Source organism: Rhinoraja longicauda, chromosome 14 (assembly GCF_053455715.1).
Source record: "Rhinoraja longicauda isolate Sanriku21f chromosome 14, sRhiLon1.1, whole genome shotgun sequence".
In the NCBI taxonomy this organism is placed as follows: Eukaryota; Metazoa; Chordata; class Chondrichthyes; order Rajiformes; family Arhynchobatidae; genus Rhinoraja; species Rhinoraja longicauda.
In genome coordinates this window covers 40,861,827-40,884,643 of record NC_135966.1, presented here as the reverse complement: position 1 = coordinate 40,884,643, position 22,817 = coordinate 40,861,827, and the positions used below count along the sequence as shown (strand labels likewise).

At 43.9% G+C, this 22,817-nt stretch overlaps 1 protein-coding gene across 2 annotated transcripts in view; it reads left to right on the top strand.

The window, feature by feature from the left end:
• LOC144599932 (coiled-coil domain-containing protein 69-like) overlaps window positions 1-20,510 on the top strand; it is a 47,861-nt gene extending 27,351 nt beyond the window's left edge. The window contains exons 3-9 of one of the 2 annotated variants that reach the window (XM_078411199.1): window positions 4,869-5,080; window positions 8,976-9,075; window positions 13,148-13,221; window positions 14,945-15,046; window positions 17,487-17,606; window positions 17,745-17,842; window positions 19,890-20,510. In XM_078411199.1, the coding sequence (XP_078267325.1) occupies window positions 4,869-5,080; window positions 8,976-9,075; window positions 13,148-13,221; window positions 14,945-15,046; window positions 17,487-17,606; window positions 17,745-17,842; window positions 19,890-20,073 (890 nt within the window). In that variant the 3' untranslated portion in view covers window positions 20,074-20,510. Of the gene's footprint in view, window positions 1-4,868; window positions 5,081-8,975; window positions 9,076-13,147; window positions 13,222-14,944; window positions 15,047-17,486; window positions 17,843-19,889 lie in introns of both variants that reach the window. The other variant, XM_078411198.1, reaches the window with a different exon arrangement.
• The last annotated feature ends 2,307 nt before the right edge of the window (window positions 20,511-22,817 follow it).

The window sequence follows — 22,817 nt, the reverse complement described above, 5'->3', positions numbered from 1 at the left end:
ACCTGTCGCTATACCTCCTCCCTCGACTCTGTCCAGGGACCCCGACCGTCCTTTCAGGTTCACTTGCACCTCCTCCAACCTCATCTACTGTATCCGTTGTTCAAGATGTGGAATCTTGTACATCGGCGAGACCAAATGTAGACTGGGCGATCATTTCGCGGAACACCTTTGCTCAGCCCACCTGAACCAACCTGATCTCCCGGTTGCTGGACACTTTAATTCTCTTTCCCATTCCTACACAACCTTTCTGTCCTCGGTCTCCTCCATTGTCAGAGTGAGGCTAGAAGCAAATTAGAGGAACAGCATCTCATATTTCGCTTGGGCAGCTTACAGCCCAGTGGTATGAATATTGATTTCTCTCACTTCAGGTAGCCCCGGCATTCCCTCTCTCTCTCTCTCTCTCTCTATCCCTCCCCCACCCAAGTCGCACTAGCTTCTCATTTTCACCTTACAAATGGCTTACACATTTGTTTCCTTTATCATCATTACTTTTTTTGCATATCTTTCATTCATTGTTCTTTATCTCTCTCTCTCCACATCACCATCTATATCTCTCGTTTCCCTTATCCCTAACCAGTCTGAAGAAGAGTCTCGACCCAAAACGTCACACATTCCTTCTCTCCGGAGATGCTGCCTGTCTAGCTGAGTTACTCCAGCTTTTTGTGTCTCTCTTCGATTTACTCAATGAAAGATACAGCATGGAATCAGATCCTTGAGCCCACCAAGTCCACGCTGACTATCGATCACCTGCTCACATAAGTTCTATGTTATTCCACTTTTGGGCCCACTGCCTATACACTAAGGGCAATTTATAGACGCCAATCAACCTACAAACCCACAAGCTTTTGGGATGTGAGAGTAAACTGGAGCAAACCCACACGGCCGCAGGGAGAATGTGCAAACTCCACACAGACCGCACTCGAGGTCAGGATCAAACTCTGATCTCTGGAGCTGTGGTGCAGCGGCCCTTCCACTTGCACCACTGTGCCATTTGAACTTGTCTGAAGACTGGTCCCAATCAAAACCATTGCCTATCCATGTCCTACAGAGATGCTGTCTGCCCCACTAAGTTACTCCAGTACTTAACTCAAGATTCCTGCATCTGAGGTTCTTGCGTCCCTAATTACTTTTATCTTCTGAGAAACATTATTCTCGGTGAACTTTGATTTGGCAGTTTTGCAATAAAGTGACTTCAATAACAAAAGAATGAAAACATACTATTCTAGAAATTGTCTCAAACAACATTAAATAGTCAATTAACACTGAAAATGACAGATTATTACATTGAATATGGAATCATTCCAGTGAGTCAGATTAGTATTTCCAGTGTCCTTTACCTGAATTGCCCCAATCTTGAATAATCAAAGTCGTTTTCTCTATCATGAAGTCGCGTGTTTTAATTTTAGCTTGAGGCTTTTAAATCATGTGACTGCTTATCCTGTTTTCTAAAGTAAGTACTTATTCTAACGCAACTATTATTCTGCTTAAATGCATGAGAAGATCATTTAATTCTAAATTGCAGAGATAAAATCAAGTCAGTAAAATGTGCAGAGAACGTTGTATTAAAAACATCAGTAAGTTAAACTTGAGAGATTGTTTAGGGCATCGAATCAAATAACAGAAGCATTAATTAATTCATATGACAACTCCTTCAATGCGATAAATCCTTCTGTTTTACCATAGTTATTTTCTAAGCGGTTTATTTTCCATTTTCCTACTTATTTTTCCAAACTTATTTTCAGATGGACAATAAGACTCTAGATCATGGTTGTTTTTACAAAGTTTCCTCTTGACCATTTGCTCTCCCCTGTTGCCTGTACAAAATCTTATTTCTGTTTCTCTGCTATCTCTCCTCTTTTCCCTTCTTCAAAATTGGCTGGGTAAATGTAAAAATTGTCCCTAGTGGGTGTAGGATAGTGTTAATGTGCGGGGATCGCTGGGCGGCACGGACTTGGAGGGCCGAAAAGGCCTGTTTCCGGCTGTATATATATGATATGATAATTCCCTTCAGACTTGCTGGACCTTGGAGATTGAGAAAAGATCAATCAATACAGTTTGCATTAAATAACTGACTACTTTGAATCTGCATCGCGTTGTATTTTTAGATTAAATTTGCGTAGTTTTTAAAAAGAAGTAAAAGTGAAGCAGTTTCACAAGGTTGAAGATGTGCATGGAGGTTATGTACAGCCTGCGAGCAAGGGCAGCTGACACTTGTTTACATTTACACTCCCTTTATCACGACAACTGCAGACTCTGTTCTCTCCTCATGCATCGCTAATCCAAACATGCCGAGTAGGCCTCGGGACATAATGGAGGCGACTGCTAATGATAGTGGGGGGGGGTTATGCAACGCCATAGAGCAATGTAGCTAAAATCAGTACAAAAGAGGACCAAGGCTGAGCTGTAACTGGAGGGATGAACAAGCTCGGCCTGCTGAACTGTAGGATTGCTACAACAGCAAGGGGGATGATCAGTCCAACAAGTTGGCTGCTGTTTCTTTGCAGTCTAAAGAGGGGTCTCGACCAGAATAGTCACCTATTCCTTCTATCCAGAGATGCTGCCTGTCTCGCTGAGTTACCCCAGCATTTTATGTCTGTCTTTGGTGTAAACCAGCATCAGCAGTTCTTTCCTACACCTTTTCCCTTGCATTAACTCTCTATTTCATTGCTACCGAGACCTTCAGGATGTCCTTGGTGCTTCTTGGCCAGTGAAGTGTAGTTACCGAGGGAACAACCTGAAGGTCGATGACTATTGGACACCCCCGTCTTCCCTGTACCCCACCTAGGTGCACACCCATTACGCCAACTATCCCTACCCCACCACTCCGTCCTCTTCCACATAAATCCCCTCCTCTGGCTTCACATTTCACTCTTCTCTCCTTACCTGACACCCTTTTATCTCTAGCCTTTGTCCACCCATCTGCCAATCAGCCCCCCCCCCCCCAATCAACTGCATCCACCTATCACTTGCCAGTCTTTGTCTCACTCCCACCTCCTTTCCAGCTTTCTTCCCTATTACTACAATCAGTCTGAAGAAGGGTCCTGACCCAAAACGTGGCCTATCCCTGTCTTCCAGAGATGCTGCTAATCTGACTGAGTTACTCTGGCACTTTTTGTTTTTACGGGCAGTCACTCTTGCAATGCAGGAGATGAAGGTACCGCGGTCGAGTTGCTGCCTTGCAGCGCCAGAGACCCGTTTTCGATCCTGATACGGGTGCTGTCTGTACGGTGTTTGTATGTTCTCCCCGTGACCAGCGTGGGTTTTTTCCGGTTTCCTCACAAGCTCCAAAGACATACAAGTTTGTTGGTTAATTAGCTTGGTATAATTGTAAATTGTCCCTAGTGTGTGTAGGGTAGTGTTAGTGCTTGGGGATCGCTGGTCGGTGTCGACTCAGTAGGCTGAAGGGCCTGCTTCTGTGCTGTATCTCGAAACTAAAAAAAAGTGTTCAAAGTAATCGCTGACAAAAGTGCTAAAGACCAGATCAGAATGAGTGAAGTTGACTGAGGGAATAAAATTACCTTGGCTACCATGGATAACCCTCTTAAATTGCTCTCTTACAGAACAAAGGGTGGGTGGATTGTGTGGTGGTGGTTCTTGGCATATTGTCTCATCCGTACACTATGACCTACAATACACTGCACTGTTTCAACTCCAGAAGGTCAGCATAGATTTTTGAGCTCTAGTCTCTGGAGTTATGCGCAAACAACCAGCTGACATCTGGAGGGTTTAGCTCATCCAAGTATAGATCTTTACTGGCAAAACACCCATTGCATCTCAGTGTTAGTTAATGGTCTGTGACATTCAATCCTTAATGGATGACAAGTGTTTGAATCTGTGTCCAAGAACTGATCTCAGCCATGTGGGAATATGACTGAACCTTTTGGCTGTACTGTTTTAAAAATTCATAGCATGCCTTAATCCTTTCTGCTTCGGGGGCTATGTGATCGTCAACAAGTTTCTAGCTTGGATAATAACATCTGCAAACTGGTTTGAATATATAACTGATATTTTTATTTAAGGCCATTCCTGTTAGGCCTTTTTAGATTTAGATTTAGAGATACAGCGCGGAAACAGGCCCTTCGGCCCACCGAGTCCGCGCCGCCCAGCGATCCCCGCACATTAACACTATCCTACACACACTAGGGACAATTTTTACATATTACCCAGTCGGTAAACCGAAGGTCTCGGAGAAAACCCACGCAGGTCACGGGGAGAACGTACAAACTCCGTACAGACAGTGCCCGTAGTCAGGATCGAACCCGAGTCTCCGGCGCTGCATTCGCTGTAAGGCAGCAACTCTACCGCTGCGCCACCATGTTCAACAAGAAATCTAACTCTTAATGCACAAGAAAATATTCCTCTTGGACACCTCAGCATATTTGGAATACTAAACTAAACCAAACAGTGTTGCAGCAGGTAGAGCTGCTGCCTGAGTGCCAGGGTTGATCCTGACTTTGGGTGCTGTCTGTGTGGAGTCTGCATGTTCTCCCTGTGACTGTGGGGTTCCTCCGGGTGCTCCAATTTCCTAAAAAGTTATAAAATGCTGGTGTTTTTTATTGTAAAAACAGCATCAGCAGTTCATTGTTTCTACATTTACTGCTCCAGTGTCCACCCACATCCCAAAGACGTAGGTTAATTGGTCTGTGTAAATTGTCCCTAATGTGTAGGGAGTGGATGTGAAAGTCGGATGACATAGAAGTACCTGATGAGTGGTCGTTGGCCAGCATGGCGTCGGTGAGCTGAAAGGCCTGTTTGCATGCTGCATCGTTTTTAATAGAAACACAACTAAAGATTGACTTTCTATCCATTAAAATATCTGCTTCTTACACGTTCGCGTGCTCGATAATTGTGTTGCTTCCCTCTTTCAGATTTACCTGGAGCTGCTTGCAAACGGCTACAGAAGGCAGATGTTTCCCTTCTGGAGTGTCACGAGAAAGAGCTGCAAACGGTCAGAGAGGAGCATGAGCAGGAACTTGCACGACTCCGTGAGGACCTGCGTTCAACACACAATGTGGAGAAGCAGCAACTTCAGTATCAACACGCAGACTACTTCGAGAAACTGAAGCGGGAACAGCAAAAGGTTTGAACTATGAATAGAGATTAACTATGGCAAATAATTTCATTTTGTTGTATATTTTGTAGCTGAACGTGCAAATGGCCCACGGAGGACAGGAAAGCGTGTGTCCTCTGCCCAGTCTCAAACAAGGAAAATTTAATTTTTGTCCTTAGGATGAGCAGAAAATTGGGTGCAATGCAAATTAAGCACGATGGCATCTGTATTCAGTTTAGGAAAAAAAACCTGCAGATGTTGGTTTAAATCGAAGGTAGACACAAAATGCTGGAGTAACTCAGCGGGTCAGGCAGCATCTCGGGAGAGAAGTAGTGGGTGACGTTTCGGGTCGAGACCCTTCAGTCTGAAGAAGGGTGTCGACCCGTAAAATGTCACCCATTACTTCTTCCCGAGATGCTGCCTGACCCGCTGAGTTACTCCAGCATTTTGTGTCTACCTCCTGTATTCAGTTTAATCAGATGTTTCTATTAGTTAAATTATGGCTCGTTCAAGATTTGATAAAAGATCTGCCATTCCAGAGATGGAGTTTGCACTTGGGTTTGGTTTGCTGGTGAGCACAAGGCTCTTCACTGGGAAATTATATCTGTAGTCGGACACAGCGGAGCAGTGGTAGAGTTGCTGCCTTACAGCTCGAGAGACCTGGGCTGGCCCCTGACTATCGGTCATGAGGTCATGTGATAGGAGCAGAATTAGGCTAGTCAGCTCAAGTCTACTCCGCCATTCAATCATGGCTGATCTATCTCTCCCTCCTATTCCCATTGTCCTGCCTCCCCCATTGTTCTGCCTCCCCCCCCCCCCTAATCCTTGACACCCGTACTAATCAAGAATCTATCTATCTCTGCCTTAAATATATCCATTGACTTGGCCTCCACAGCCTTCTGTGGCAAAGAATTCCACAGATTCACCACCCTCTGACTAAAGAAATTTCTCCTCGTCTCCTTCCTAAAAGAACATCCTTTAATTCTGAGACTATCACCTCTAGTCCTAGACTCTCCCACTAGTGGAAACATTTTCTCCACATCCACTCTATCCAAGCCTTTCACCATTCGATTAATTTTAATGCTGTCTGCATGGACTTTGTATGTTCTCCCAGTGACCTTGTGGGTTTTTTCTTGATGCTCTGGTTTCCCCCCACATTACAAAGACGTGCAGATTTGTCGGTTAATTAGCTTTGTAAATTGTCCCGAGTGTGTAGGATCGTGCTAGTGTACGGGGTGATCGTTAGTTGGCGCAGACTCGGTGGGCCATAGGACCTGTTTCCACGCTGTATCTCTAAAGAAAAGTACAGCGGCAATACCCTCACATTGTCACACTCACAGAATTATACCTTAGTGCGCTGGACTCTATCAAGACCATCCTTGGTCATGTCCACACACAGCAGCAGGATTGACCCCACTGGTAATACATAAGGTGATAGGAGCAGAATTAGGTCATTAGGCCCATTGAGCCTACTCCACCATTCGATCGTGGCTGTCCCTTTCTTCTCCCTCAATCCCATTCTCCAGCCTTCTCACTGTAACCTTTGATGCCCTTACTAACCAAAAACCTATCAATCTCTGCTTTAAAACTTGCCCTCCACAGTTGTCTGTGGAAATATGTTCCACAGATCACCACCCTCTGGCTGAAGGAATCCCTCCTCGTCTCCATTGTAATAGTACTACATAGTCTGGAGTGACTGGGACTAGGAGGCTTCAACATTGACGCCTCATGGCACTGGGTCACACTTGACCAAGATACGCTTGTTCTGTCTAAGCTGATGAATCAGTGCTCCTTGCTTGGAAGAAGCGCTCAAAGTCATAAGGAAACAGTTACACTCTGGTAGGGGATTTTAATGACCATCATCGAGATTGGCTTAGTTGCATCAAATGTGACTATTGGCCAAGTCTAGAGGGGTTTCCTACCTGATTTGGACTGTGACAGAAAATGAGCGACCAAAATGGAGGCTATTGAATCTGGACTGTATTTCAGTCCGTACCAAAACGAATCACTTCTGCAAGTCATCTCTGCATTTGGTTCTGAGTTTCTCCCATTAGCACAGCCTAATGTATGAGGCACGTCCCACATATCTGCTATTAGCAAAACATAACACAAAGCTGTAGAATCTCTCCCTAAATACCCCATTAACCCATTTGACCTGGTCTCACCCAATCCTAGATATTCCCTTTTGTCTTATCCATTCCTCCCACCACAATCCCTGTACATTTACCATTTCATTTTAAAGTCTTTCCCAGTTCTAATGTTAGCTATTCAGGTCAGGATCATTTGTTAGGCTGGAAGGGCCAAGGATGCCGTTTTGTGCGGCACCAATGTTGAGAATTTTAGTGTGGGATATTTTGTCACCTCACTGATTGCAGTCTATGGGTCAGGAAGTCAAGGAACCAGTTGCTGAGTCTTAGGCCCAGGAGTTTGGAGATGTGTTTGGTTGGAAGTATAGTTTTGAAGACTGAGCTCAGATCAATAAGTAGGAGTCTATCATGGGTGTGATTCAGATCTTCCTAGCACTAGTGTAGGGGCAGGGAGGTTGCTTCAGCCATGGATCTATTATGGTGGTAAGAGAATTGCAGTGGATCTAGACTGGGAGGCTTGAGTTTATGTGCGCTGTAACCAGTGCTGTGAAGTGCTTCACAATGGTGAATGTCCAAGCCACTGGAAGACAGTCATTAAGGTAAACTACCTTGGCTGTCTGTGGCACTAAGATGACTTAAGCAGATGGGAACCACAGATTGGAGTGGGGAGAGTTTAAAGATGACTACGAATATGCCTGTTAGCTGGTCTGTGCAGGTTCTGAGAGTACGGCTGGGGTCTCTGTTCAGGCCAGTCACTTTCCGTGGGTTCGCTCCCAGAAAGGTCAATCGGATGTCTGTGGCAGTGACTGTAGGTACAGGCGCACGCAGGTTGTTGGGATGGGTGACGCCATTCTATACAACATAAACATAGTGCATCAAGCTCATCTGGGTGTGGGGATATACACTGTTGCCAGAAATACTGCCTGACTTCGCTTTGTAGTCCATTATAGCATGCAAGCCTTGCCACAATCAACAGATGTCAATGTGGTTATTCTGGGACTTAGAATTGTCTGTTGCTGACTCTGATGGCTTTGTGAAGCTTGTACCTAGATTTCCTGTACAGATTAGGGTCATCCGACTTGAATGCCACAAACTTGGACTGCAAGGAGTGGATCACGCAATTCAACTATGGTCTCTTTGGCACGCAGCCCTCTGCACTCTTTATGTGGCACTTATGGGGCAGCATAGTGCCTTAGCGGTCGAGTTGCCGCCTTACAGCACAGCGACCCGGGTTTGACCCTGATTACGGGTGCTGTCTGTACGGAGACAGACCTGCGTGGGTTTTCTTCAAGATCTCTAGTTTCCTCCCACACTCCAAAGATGTACAGGTTTGTAGGTTAATTGGCTTCTGTAAAATTGTATATTGTCCCTAGTGTACAGGATAGTGTTTGTTTACTGGGTGATCACTGATCAGCGCCAACTCGATGGGCCGAAGGGCCTGTTTCCACGCTGTATCTCAAGTTTAAAGTAAAGTTACTTTAAAGTAAAGTTACTTACAAATGAACAATGGCACACATTTATGTTGGTTGCAAATATGGACTAGTTCACCACTTGAATCTCATCTGTTCCCTCAGGCTAGGGAGATATGAGTTTCCGTGCCACACTCTCATGCCTTGGTTTCTGCTTGTGAGCAAGAGCACGTGGGTCAAAATGGGGATGGGGTGGATGGTTGGTGTCTTTGATGGTTGTGTAGCAGCGTTTGAGCTACTTGTGGTATAGGAGATGTGTTGGAGGTAGGTTGGTAGCACACTTGAGGTTGGCCTGGTTGAAGTCCTTGGCTATGATGAAGGCGGCCTCCTTATTTTACCTTTACCAAAATAAAGTTTTTTTTTTGTTAGAAAGAAGTAGATCTATCGGACTCCAGAATAGTGGAACTGAAAGCCAGACACTCCGAATACATCAACGTTCTCAAGGGGGAAAGCGAGATTGCATTGGCAGGTAATGCACATTCAAAGTCTTTTTGAATAACACAAATTAGCTCTAAATATGAGAGTCTTCACTTGGTGTCTTATCTTCTCACAAACTAAAGACATATTGGCAATCAGTAATAGTAAATATTTACACTATGTTGATAACTTGAACAAAGATAGACATGAAGGTATGTCGTGTCAGTTTAATAAATACAAGAGACTATCTTCATGTGGAATAAACTGAAAAAGGATAGCTTCATATTAGCTGTGAAATGCAAACACCTACTCCGATAATCCTGGATTACCAAAACGGATTTAGCAACCGTTTCCTTAGTAATAGAAATCTGTTAATCTTTCATTTTCTGTTCACCAACAAGCCATGCCTACACAGATTTTCAAAGAAGCTTTCTGATTGGAATAATTTGGCATAGATTCTTGTTGTTTTTACAGAACCTGAGCCAACATTATTATCCACTTGCATCCAATACATCGTACATAGAAAGGCATTGCACTGCACAGGAACATGCCCTGTGGCCCACATTGACTGTGCTGAACATAATGCCATGATTAACTAATCTCATCTGCCTATACCTGATCCATATCCCACCATTCTCAGCAGATCTATTTTTCATCCCAGTTCCTCTGAATCGGACTTGCATTCTACTTTGTGTACAAAATCATGAGAGGAATAGATCGGGTAGAAGCAGTGTCTCTTGCCTAGAGTAGGGGAATCGAGAACAAGAGGACATGGGTTTATGGTGAGGGGGGAACGATTTAATAGGAACCTCGGGGGTAGCTTTTTCACAAAAAAGGTGGTGGGTGTATTGAACGAGCTGCCGGTGAAGGTAGTTGAGGCAAGTACTATCACATTGTTTAAGAAACATTTGGACAGATACATGCATAGGACAGGTTCAGAGGGATATGGGTCATACACAGGCAGATGGGACTAGTGTAGATAGGACATGTTGGCCGGTGTGGGCAAGTTGGCCCAAAGGGCCTGTTTCCATGTTGTAGGACTCAATGATTATATGACCCTTGCCTGGCTGAGGAAAAGGTCAGTCCCATCTTGCCCAGAGCCCTGTCCCCGCTCATTCCTGCAGGTTTCAAGAGATTTTTTAAATAGAATCTATCCAGTAATGCTACCAACTTGAATGATTTCACTGACGCTAAACACTGACCTGTCTGTCTTTAAATAAAACTTGATGTTGAGATTCATCAGCAATCAGAAACACTTGCTTTCTATGAGCTGTTGCTGTATTAAAATCAATTTTTAAAAATCACCAAATGAAATATTTGGCTCCATTTACAGTTCAGCCATGATCACATTGAATGGGGGTGCTGGCTGGAAGGGCCGAATGGCCTCCTCCTGCACCTATTGTCTATTGAGAAGTATGAAGCCGACCTCTTTTCTGCTGATACTATAGCCACCGGAGAAGCTCTTACTGCAGCTATCGCATCTGATCGGAGCAAGTCGTGGCAGGATCTGATTGAATCCATGGATATGACACACAGCAGCAAGGCTTGGGCCACTCTCAATTGGATTAACAAGGACCCAAAGAAGGGTCCATACAGACCGGCCTACTGCTAATCAAGTAGCACACCAACTCCTACTCAATGGCAAAACTGACTCACCAGTGACAAAGCAGAAACCCCAGCAGTGCTATGAAGGTAACTCTGATAACCCACAACTGTGTCAGCCTTTCACAATGAAAGAACTAGATGCTATCTGCAAAGCCAAAATAGGTAAAGCTGCAGGTCTGGATAACATCATGACTGAACAGATCAAGCACCTTGGACCAACTGCAAAACAGTGGTTGATGACCATGTTTAACACCTGCTTGGAGAGATGTCACATCCCAAAGATCTGGTGTCAAGCACATGTCAGAGCATTGCTGAAGGCAGGCAAAGATGATTCAGCAACAAAGAGCTACAGGCCAATATCACTTCTTTGCCACACCTACAAGCTGTTTGAGCGACTCGTCTTGACTTGCCTCAGCCAGATGATTGAGCCATCCCTAATAAAGGAGCAGGCAGGGTTCTGGCCTGGGAAGTCCTGCACAGGTCAGCTTCTCAATCTTACCCAACACATAGAGGATGGCTTTCAGGAAGGTTTTATCACGGGTGCTGTTTTTGTGGACCTTTCAGCCGCTTATGATACAGTAAACCATCGCCGACTGTTACACAAAGTACTTAATTTGTCACACAACCTGCATCGAACCAACCTGGTGAAGAGACTGGTCGAAAACAGACGCTGTGCATCGTCCAGAAGGCTCAAACTCTGGGAAGGGAGACTAGAGAAATCTCCGGAAGACTTTCACATGGCAATCGATCCCTCTGAGAAACTCCCACCAGGTTCCGACCAACCGTGGATAACCTGGACAGGCTTGGGGAGGAGCAAATCGAACATGCTGAAGTGGGGATATACTGACGATGCGGCAGACTGCGAGTGCAGACGGGGCCTCCAGACTATGGAACATCTCCTGAGCTGTGACATGCTGCATGACACATGCACTGTAAAGGATCTTGCAGAGGCCAACGACGTGGCACTAAAATTTGCTCACTATTGGCAAACAGTTGTGTGATGAAAGGAATAAATAAATTACTGGGATCCAAATTCGTGAGCATCAGACATCCTCCAGCACTTTGCCCTCGTAGTTCCACATACAGTATGAAGCAGCAGGCTACTGTAAAAGCCGAGGTAGGATGAATGAGTACGAATCTCTCAACATCAATGCACGCACGTGCAGGGATCTAAAGATAGCAAAGAGAAACAACAAACTTTGTAGACTCTTCTGCTGCATACCATAAAGTAATGGGTCATTTATAGACCACATGCCTTACTCTATGTATAATGCCTAAATTAGCAATTGAATCACGGGGATTTCTGCCCTCTTGGGCTCAGCTCCAAGAGGAGATTTGTTTTTGCCAGTTTTCCCTGGAGTAAAATAGCAAAATAAGCCCCAGAGCGGATTCTCAGTGACTATTAAACAACTAATACAAGGTAATAACCCAAAACACACAATGGATTGACATCATATCACCGTTGGGAAAATCAGAACCAGTTTAAAGAGCACAATTAGGGATGGGTGGTAACAAAATTAATTCAGCTCGCTACACTTCCCAGTCATGCATAGAAATGCACAGAAAAATTGCAGGACTTTCATTCTCTTTACTCTGCGTTCTTGAATCGTGTGGTTTACATCCGCACACCAAGAGGGGAAAAAATAGCCATTGAATCCCAGCAAGATCAGCGTAATCAAAGAAAAAGTTAAGGAAAGAGTGGGAAAGAATTGACTTTGAACACCATTTATTGTAATCGATGTTCCCAGCACTTTGCAAAACAGATGAAATTAGTGAACAGGTCTTAGATGAGTTCTGTAATGAGCAATTTAAAAGCACCTGTAAAAATTACCTCAATGGCAAGTGCTTCTCATGATAAAACTCTGGGAACCAAAGACAGCTGAAACAGGTAGCATAGTGACGCAACCCAATGCGGCAAAATATGTTAAAAGAGAGGCACAGACAAAGTACAGAATGAAACAACTGGGGACACTATAATCCTCAAGCACTCCATCACTCACACCAAGTGGCTGAATTAAACTGTGGAATGCCAGGAGTCACAGACCCTTTAAACACAAGTTGAAAATGGACACGAGAGCTTAAAATAGTCACACCAAAACAAGACCTGGCTCAAAGCTGAAGGACACTTGCTAATAAAAGAGGTTTTGCAACAGAACATATATATGAACTATTTCATAATAGTACATATGAAATGCACAATAAATTGCACTGTATTACTTTCTATGCTTATAAATATGCCAAACTATTAAGTGTTGACCATTTAGGTGCCAGTCTAGGCTCAGTGATCATTTAACACCAGAATTGTGGGTTCAAGCTCCCTATCTGATAGTCACTTCAGTGCAGCACCCTTGAAGCTATTTCTTGCATGAAATGTTAAAACAGAGTTCCTTTGGTGGAGCCGCAAAAGGCTGCAGAATTCTGAGCAAAAAACCAGTGCTGGAAGAACTCGGCGTGTCTAATGCACATGTTTAATTGCACTCCTACTCTCCAAACTGAGGGGCTGTGTTTTCCTTCACCAGGACTTGTAAAACAGCACAAACAGGAGCAAGAGTCGTTGACTGAATCCTTTGAGAAAGCCAGCATGTGCCTTAAGGTAGGTTTGTGTTTCATCTACCTATCATCAGTGTTCTTCTCCCATGTGCTCTTCCTCTGCCCTGCCTTTCTCTCCTGGAGAAGCTAATTTCTCATGGGATTCCCCTGCGGGAAAGTGGGCTGCTTGTTGTGGTTCCTATCATTCTTGGTTGAATTTGGGGAGCGAGTACAGAAAGACCAGGTGTTTTCCAGAGCAGTGGTGCTGTCTCGAAGGGCCGAATGGCCTACTCCTGCACTTATTGTCTATTGTCAGTCAAACCAATCACTGATTGATCAAAGGTTGCACTAAGGACTTTGGGCTTTCATGCACCAATATTGTGTATGCGTGTGTTCTCCTTTAAACTTTGCCCCTCTCACCTTAAAGCTATGCCCTCTAGTATTTCATTTTTAAATCCTGGGGAAAAAAAAGATTTGATTGCTAGATCTGACTACGATCAGGTGGAATTTGATGACGGGCATTTTTCCTGTTTCCATCAGTCACCCACCCTCTGGATGAATTTGCTAAACCAAATTGTGAGGACGTGGGTGACAGGAAGGAGGGTTAGGGGACTAAAGATGGTGTTGGACTGCTTCAAAGGTCAGTTTATTGTCACGTGTACCAATTAAGGTACAGTGAAACTCTCATTACCACACAGCCATACTAAAAAAAAGCAACACGACACACAACTACATAAAAGCTAACATAAACATCCACCACAGTGGATTCCTCACTGTGATGGAAGGCAATAAGGTCCAAGCTTCTTCCTCATTCTCCCGCGGTTGGGGCAGTTGAACCATCTGCAGTCGGGGCGATCGAAGCTCCTGCAGCTTGGAGCTCCCGAAGTCGATCTCGGGGACTGCGAGCTCCACAATGTTAAAGTCCGCAGGCTCCCGCAGTTGGAGCTCAGAGGTCGGTCCCCGACGGGTCGCAAACTGCACGATGGTAAGTCCGCAGGCTCCCGCGGTTGGAGTCCCCAAAGTTGGTCTTCAGCCGATGCCGCCAACTCCTCGATGTTTGGCCGCAGTGCGGCTGGAGATACGATACAGGAAAAAATTGCATCTCCATCGAGGCAAGAGATTTAAAAAAGTTTCCCCCAACTTCCCCCCCCCCCACACGCCCCCACATAAAACAAGCTAAAGAACACTAAAACATACACTTAACACATACTAAAAAACAACAGAGGAAGGGACAGACAGACTGTTGGCGAGAATGATACTGCATGGAAACAGGCCTTCAGCCCAACTTGTCAATGTTGGCTAATGTGCCTCATCTACACTAGTCCCACCTGCCTGCATTTGGCCCAAATTCTTCTAAATTTATCCTATCTATGTACCTGTCCAAATGTCTTTTAAACATGGTTATAGTACCTGCCTCAACCATCTCCTCTGTTAGCTTGTTCCATATACACACCACCCTTTGTGTATTAAAAAAATAATAATAATAAAAGATGCCTGTCATGTTCCTATTAAATCTCCCCCCCCCCCCCCCCCCCCTCACCTTAAACCTCTGGTAATGATTTCCCCTACTCTGGGTAAAAGACTGTGTATTTACCCTATCTATTCTTCTGCTCCTTGTTAGTTCCTCCTGGGCTTTCACTTCATGATACACCTGAACAGGATTATTTTAAATTATAAAAAACAATTTTAAATTCACTTTAGTTTGAATATCTGAAATAATCTTGTCTGGTGTTTGTTCTTTACTAAGACGATATGGTGCTCTAATTTACTATTAATATTCCTATAAGGAAAGAATAGAGGAACTTACTACCCAAGTCAACTCATTTCAAATGAAGACCAAGAAAATTGAAGATGCAATTTTAAGAAGAGATCTCCACCGGGACAATAAGGTACTTAGAGTTATTAATGCCTAAATTGGTAGATCTGACTAAAACCTGTTATATCTCGGGGTCTAACTTCTAATTAGCAAACTTTAACGTCTTAGAACTGTGTAGCACAGAAATTGGCTTTTGGGCCCACTGCATGTCATGGAACATAGAACAGTACAGCACAGGAACAGGCCATTTGGCCCACAATGTCTACACTGAACATGATAACAAATTAAACAAATCTCTGCCTGTGTGAGATCCACATTCCTTATTCCCCACACATACGTGTGCCTATTTAAAATATGTCCATGCTATCCATTGCACCTGTGTACACTAATCCCATTTGTCCACTGTGGGTTGTAGCTTCAATGCCTTGGTGATTCATCAGAGTACCTGCCTCCACTCTCCTTCAGGCAGTGTGCTCCAGACTCCAACGATACTCTGGGTGAAAAAATTCCATCTGACCCAATGTCACGTTCTCTGCTTTTATAACGCTAAATGCTCCAATCCTGTACAAAAGTGTAACATTATATTACCACCATTACACACTCATTTTGCTTACATTAATTTAACTTTATGTTTCCAAAAAATTTGCGAGTATCATTCTGGTCTTCTCACCAGAAGCAGGAAGGTGTGGTGAAATATAATTCCAGCATGCCGCAAGTTCACACTAGTTCTATGTTATCTGACTTTTACATTCACACTCTGGCAATTACAGCAGCCAATTAACCTATAAACCTACACAAATTCCTTGGATATGAGAGGAAACCAGAGCACCCAGAGGAAACCCACGTGGTCACAAGTAGAACGTGCAGACTCCATATAGACAGCATGCGAGGTCAGGCACTACCAGCTGCACTTCTGTGCCTGTCCTTAGCAATGAAGTTTGTCCATTTCTGACATGCATTTGCTCCACTTAGACAAGTTGAGAGGGATTGATTGCAATGAATCACCAATATTATTATTGTATCTTCTGACTAACATGAATTAGAAATTATGTTTGTGTCATCTTTTTCCAGTATTTCCTTTGTTCATATCACTATTCCCAACATGCAAGTAAATCCATTCTCATCTATGGAATGTTCCTTGCAATAGGATTTGGAAAGGAAACGCTGTTGAGGTGATGCTTAATAATTCTCTGGCTGCAGGACTTTGACCCAAAATATTGGCCATCCTCCATAGAGGCTGCCTGACCTCCAAGTTCCTCCAGCAGTTGATTTGTTAAAAAAAATCCAGCATTTCCGTCTTTTTTGTGTCTCCATTCTCTGGCTATGCTGCCTCATAGGAATCAGTGAAAAATTGATTGTGTAGTATGTAGTCCATTTAGTTGATTGTCACTTGTACTGAGGTACAGTAAAAAGCTTTTGTTGCGTGCTAACCGGTGTCAGCAGAAAGACAATACATGATTACAATCGAGCCATTTACTGTGTATAAGGGAATAACGTTTAGTGTAAGGTAAAGCCAGCAAAGTCTGATCAAGATGGACTCAAAATGCTGGATTAATTTTGCTCGAGTTAACAATGATCTATTCTACCTTTTCCTTGAACCCCATCCCCTTTGTCTTGTTTTCACACCTTATCTTTCCTTATCTCTGTGTCTCCCTCTCCCCTGACTCTCAGTCTGAAGAAGGGTCTCGACCCGAAACGTCACCCATTCCTTCTTTCCAGAGATGCTGCCTGTCCTGCTGAGTTACTCCAGCATTTTGTGTCTTATAGACAATAGGTGCAGGAGGAGGCCATTCGGCCCTTCGAGCCAGCACCGCCATTCAATGTGATCATGGCTGATCATGCTCGATCAGTACCCCGTTCCTGCCTTCTCCCCATACCCCCTGACCCCGCTATCCTTAAGAGCTCTATCTAGCTCTCTCTTGAATGCATTCAGAGAATTGGCCTCCACTGCCTTCTGAGGCAGAGAATTCCACAGATTCACAACTCTCTGACTGAAAAAGTTTTTCCTCATCTCAGTTCTAAATGGCCTACCCCTTATTCTTAAACTGTGGCCCCTTGTTCTGGACTCCCCCAACATTGGGAACATGTTTCCTGCCTCTAACGTGTCCAACCCCTTAATAATCTTATACGTTTCGATAAGATCTCCTCTCATCCTTCTAAATTCCAGTGTATACCAGCCTAGTCGCTCCAGTCTTTCAACATATGACAGTCCTGCCATTCCGGGAATTAACCTAGTAAACCTACGCTGCACGCCCTCAATAGCAATAGTCTTCCGTCAGCGTAAACCAGCATCTGCAGTTCCTTCCTAAACAAAGTCCGATCAAGGATAGTCCGAGGGTGGAAAAACTGCGGGAGAATTCTCTCCAAATGTAGGAAGATGCAGGGAGACCAGAGTAGTAAAGGCTTTTTGGGATTCTCTAAAGTGACGTACACCCAGGAAACAAAACTGCCTCATGGTTTCCTTTGAATTATTTAAAAACAGGTGACCTTGTTCTTTGTGCTTTATATTGCAGAATTCGCGCCCGCCAACACTGTTCTGGGAGCAGGAGCTGGAGAGCTTACACTTTGTGGTGGAGATGAAGAATGAAAGGATTCACCATCTGGATAAGCAAGTGTTGCAGATGAAGAATCTGGTACATTCGGCTGTCCATCAATACTGGCACAATTACGGTTTGACCCGAGCCCTGAGTTTAATATTTAGTTTTTGCTGTGGTTCAATTTTATTACTAAAACAAAGATTTATCTCTTCTCTCCCTTGCCTCTCCTGCCAGGTTGAAGTGAATATCGTACTTCAGGAGAGAGTTAAAACCCTTCAGCAAGAAAATGAAGACTTGAAAGCTCGCCTGCAAAATCAACAGGCCTTTTCAAGGTACTGGCATTGTTCATTGGTAACAGAATGTCTCTGTTGGATGGGCATGTGGGCACTCTGGAGGTGTAGGATGGGATTTGATGCAGCATCCAAGGCGATGAAAACTATGCAACAGCACATGATACATTTTGAGGTGGATACAAGAATCTGCAGATGCAAAAGAAATACACAGTGCTGGGGTAACTCAGCAGATCAGGCAGCATCTCTAGAGGGAATAGATAGGTGACGTTTCGGGTTGAAACCCTTCTTCAGACTGATTGTGGGGGTGGGAAGAGTAAAGAAAGCCGGAAAACAGGCGGCGCAGGACAAGCCCAAGCAGGTAATAGATTGAAGATAGTTTCAAAATGCTTGAGTAACTCAGGCAGCATCTCTGGAGAGAAGGAGTTGATGTTTCGGGTCGAGACCCTTCATCAGACTGGAATTACCAGTAGCAAAAGCTCATTTGAAGAAGGGTCTCGACCCGAAACTTCGAGTCTGAAGAAGGGTCTTGACCTGAAACGTCACCCTTTCTTTCCTTCTCTCCAGAGATGCTGTCTGTCCCGCTGAATTACTCCAGCAATTTGTGTCTGTCTTCGGTTTAAACCAGCATCTGCAGTTCCTTTCTACACATGTAAAAGATTGATACAGTTGAGGGTTTTTTTAAAGGCAGATTGTGGACGAAGGCCAGAGATGAAAAGACGGAAGTTGTGCGATGAAAGGATTGAAGAGTTGCAAATTGTTAAGCTGCAGAGTAAGGATTCTGTTAAATTAGCTTTTGCTGCTGGTAATTCTAGTAAGCAGTCTCTGTACCACAAGCTGAAGTAGGACTTGGGGAGGGTGGTGTGGAGAGGGAATATTGAGGTTCTGGGGATAATACAAACATATGAGGGAGTGGACTATAGCTGCTGGGAATGCAATAACTGTTTTACTGTCTGCAGTAAGTAATCACAGATGTTACACCATGGAGATTTTTAGAAGCTATCCTAGGAGATTTCCTGCCCCCAATTGCTATCTAGTAACTTCTGCTGCAAAGTGTATGTGTGGAGTCAGAGGTCAGATTAGGGCTTTTTATTATCTTTCCCTTTTAGTTTAGTTTAGAGATAGTGTGAAAATGGGCCGTTTGAGTCCACGCCGACCAGCGATCCCCACACACTAACATTATCCTACACACACTAGAGACGATTTAAAATTATACCAAGCCAATTAACCTGTAAACCAGTATGTTTTAGTTTAGTTTAGAGATACAGTGTGAAAATAGGCCGTTCGGCCCACTGGGTCCATGCCGACCAGCGATCCCCGCATATTAACACCATCCTACACACACTAGGGACAATTTACATTTATATCAAGCCAATTAACCTACAAACCTGCATGTCTTTGGAGTGTGGGAGGAAACTGAACATCTCGGAGAAAACCCACGCAGGTCATGGGGAGAACGTACAGGCAACACCCGTAGTCGGGATAGAACCCGGGTTTCTGGCGCTGCAAGCGCTGTAAGGCAGCAACTCTACCGCTGCCCCACTCTTTGGAGTGTGGGAGGAAACTGGAGATCCACGAGAAAACCGAATTCATACGGAGAACGTACAGACACGTCAGCATAGTGAGGATTGAACCCGGATCTCTGGCGCTGTAAGGCAGCAACTCGATCACCGTGCTGCCCGTAAATGCCGCCTTAAATGATGGCCTGTTATTGTTCCGTGCCTTGGCAGCAAAACTGTAATATGTTTATCAAGGATAGCAGAAAGCTAGTGGCACCAATGAAACTTCAGGAATCGGTGGATGGATAGGACAGGTTTGGAGGGATATGGATCAAACGCGAGCAGGTGGAACTAGAGTAGTTGGGACAAGTTGGCCGGTGTGGGCAAGTTGGGACGAAGGGCCTATTTCCACACTGTATCACTCTATGACTCTGTGAACGAAATGGGAAAAGCAAAGGAAGCATAAAAAGGGTATTCCTTGTGAATGCATGTGCGTGGATGGTTTAAAAAGTACATTTAACCTCGGACTAATAATCTGAAATGCATGTAATTAAAATGTGCCTTAAATGATTGCATATGTTATTCTTTAGGCAATTATCAATGGAACACGAGAGCCTGCAGCACACTTTGGAGAAGGAAGCTATGATGAAGGATAGACTTTTTCACGAGAAAGAAGAGTTGGTCTGGAAACTGCAGAATGGAGATGGCTCGCCGACTGGGGAAGCTCCATGGAGGCAGCTTCACTCCGAGTCGATGGAAACATCATTAACGTGACAGTAATCAATGGAAGAACAGGAACGTTTAGACAGAACTCGATCGCCTTTTGTATTGTCTGAGAGGAGCTGGAAGCGTCTACCTCAGCTTGCTTGGTCTCTTGGGTCAGCGGATTTGGGAGCTGAGCTAACTAAAGGCCAGAGTTGAACTTTAGAAGTGAAGCTGCACTGTATCTTTAAAGAATACATTACTAATGTATCGGCATTTTTCTGATGAAGTTTTGGAAAGACAGAGTTGGAAGAGAGAAGAGTTGAAATGGATCCAACATGGTCCACGTTCAGGAACCGATGTTTGTTGAAGAAAGTGCTGTGGATCTTGCCTCTGAAATGACTTATTAAAAGGTGTTGTTTTGTTTCTTCATAATTATGCTGGAAAGATTTCTTGGTTTCATCAAAATGGCAACATCTGTGCTATTTTGTGCGATTTGTCTTCCCTGACACAAGCTGTCATTCTGACATTAAAAAAAAACAACCTGAGTTTACTTTTGTTTATTATTCAGACCAGTTAGGTTCTGGGACCGACAACAATGGAATAGATCATGACAATAGTTTAGTGATTCGTGCATTCTGACTGCAGGAGTATTCAATAAACATCCTCTAGGTTGTCTATTCATTGGCTGTGGAGAAAATGATATCCATATGTGAAATATTGTATATTAATATCTTAAAATATTATAAAGTGAAAACTGGCATTATCCACAAGCACAATATAAAATGTAATAAACAGATTTCATTTGGAAGAAAAACACAATTTGTAGAATAGGCCAAATCATGATGCATCAGAAGTGTTATTTATATGAACATAAGAAATAGAAGCAAGAGTAGGCAATTCAACCCCTTGCACCTCCTCTGCCATGCAGTCAGATCATAGAAGATCCTTTCCCTCTGTGCCACTTTCTTATACTAAGGCCGTATCCCTCAGTCCCCTTCATTTACAAATATCGGTCAATTCAGTGGCAAAGTCTCCACAGCCCTCTGGGTTGTTTATTTACCTATTCAATTTTCAGTATTTTGTGATATATGGGCAAACTCAATATTCATTACTGGTCTCTCACTGCCCTTATCCTTGATATGCCTGCAATTTTGTTGGGTGGAGAGTTCCCCAATTTTGACTCGATGACGGTGAAGAAACAGTAATTTATTTCTGAATCAAAATAATGTGTGATTATGGAGGGAAGTCTGCAGCCAGTGGTGGGCACATGATCATGCTGCCCTTGTACCTACTGGTGGTGAGGATCATCCTGCCCTAGTACCTACTGGTGGTGAGGGTCGAGAGTGTTTTATTGTCATGTCCCAGATAGAACAATCTGGCTTGTATACACTGGAATTTAGAAGGATGAGAGGACATCTTATCGAAACGTATAAGATTATTAAGGGGTTGGACAGGTTAGAGGCAGGAAACATGTTCCCAATGTTGGGGGAGTCCAGAACAAGGGGCCACAGTTTAAGAATAAGGGGTAGGCCATTTAGACCTGAGATGAGGAAGAACCTTTTCAGTCAGAGAGTTGTGAATCTGTGGAATTCTCTGCCTCAGAAGGCAGTGGAGGCCAATTCTCTGAATGCATTCAAGAGAGAGCTAGATAGAGCTCTTAAGGATAGCGGAGTTAGGGGTTATGGGGAGAAGGCAGGAACGGGGTACTGATTGAGAATGATCAGCCATGATCACATTGAATGGCGGTGCTAGCTCGAAGGGCCGAATGGCCTCCTCCTGCACCTATTGTCTATAACAATGAAATCCTTTCTTGCAGTTGATTTAGTAGAGAATTTCAAAGCTACACCACTATCTGGAGGAAGAAATTTCTCTTGATCTCAGTGTTGAATGGGTAACCTGTTGCATTGAGGCAGGGGACTATTAACGCTGCATCTACGCTGTCATTAAAAAAGTACATATTTCAATCTCTCATTCTGCTAAATTTGGGTGGCATGGTGACACAGTGGTAGAGACTGGGTACAATCCTGACAACGGGTGTGGTCTGTATAGGTTTGTACATTATCCCCATGATCTGCGTGGGTTTTCCCCGGGTGCTCCGGTTTCCTCCCACGCTCCAAAAGCCTAACGCTTTGTAGGTTAATTGGCTTCGGTAAAATTTGTAAACTGTCCCTAGTGTGTCAGATAGTGCTAGTGCTGGGGGATTGCTGGTCGACGTGGACCGAAGGGCCTGCTTATGGGCTGTATCTGTAAACTAAACTAATCTGGAGAATAGAGGTCAGGTCTGTCTTATCTTTCTTCAGTGGGCTATCCCCACATTGCAGGCATGAATCTGCTAAACGTTTGTTGCAGTCCTACTGTCACAAATGTATCGTTCCTTGGGTATGGAGACGAGACTTATACACGGTATTCCGCATAATGTGTGACTTCAGGTGGGTTCCTCAAAACCCAGTTATCACAATTTTTTTTACAATAAACATTTTGCTCAGGTAGCTCAATTTCCAAAAGACATCCACACTTTACATTTTCCCCATGTATTGGGATATAATAAGAATATTTTGGGTCCAAGGAAACAATTTAAGCTTGTAGGGAACAAACTCGAGAGAGAGTGCTGTGAGCTTATGTATTTGCGAGTCCTGAACAACCCAAACCATCAGCTTCATTCATAAAACAGTGCAATTATCCAGTGTGTGGATTGTGATATCAATTGAAGTTGCAAACATCCTCTCAGTCTATCTGCGAAATACAAAATGTGACTTTCAACTTTTATACCGTCTGCAGTCTGAAGTGTAAATGTCCCTTGACTCTTCCATGAG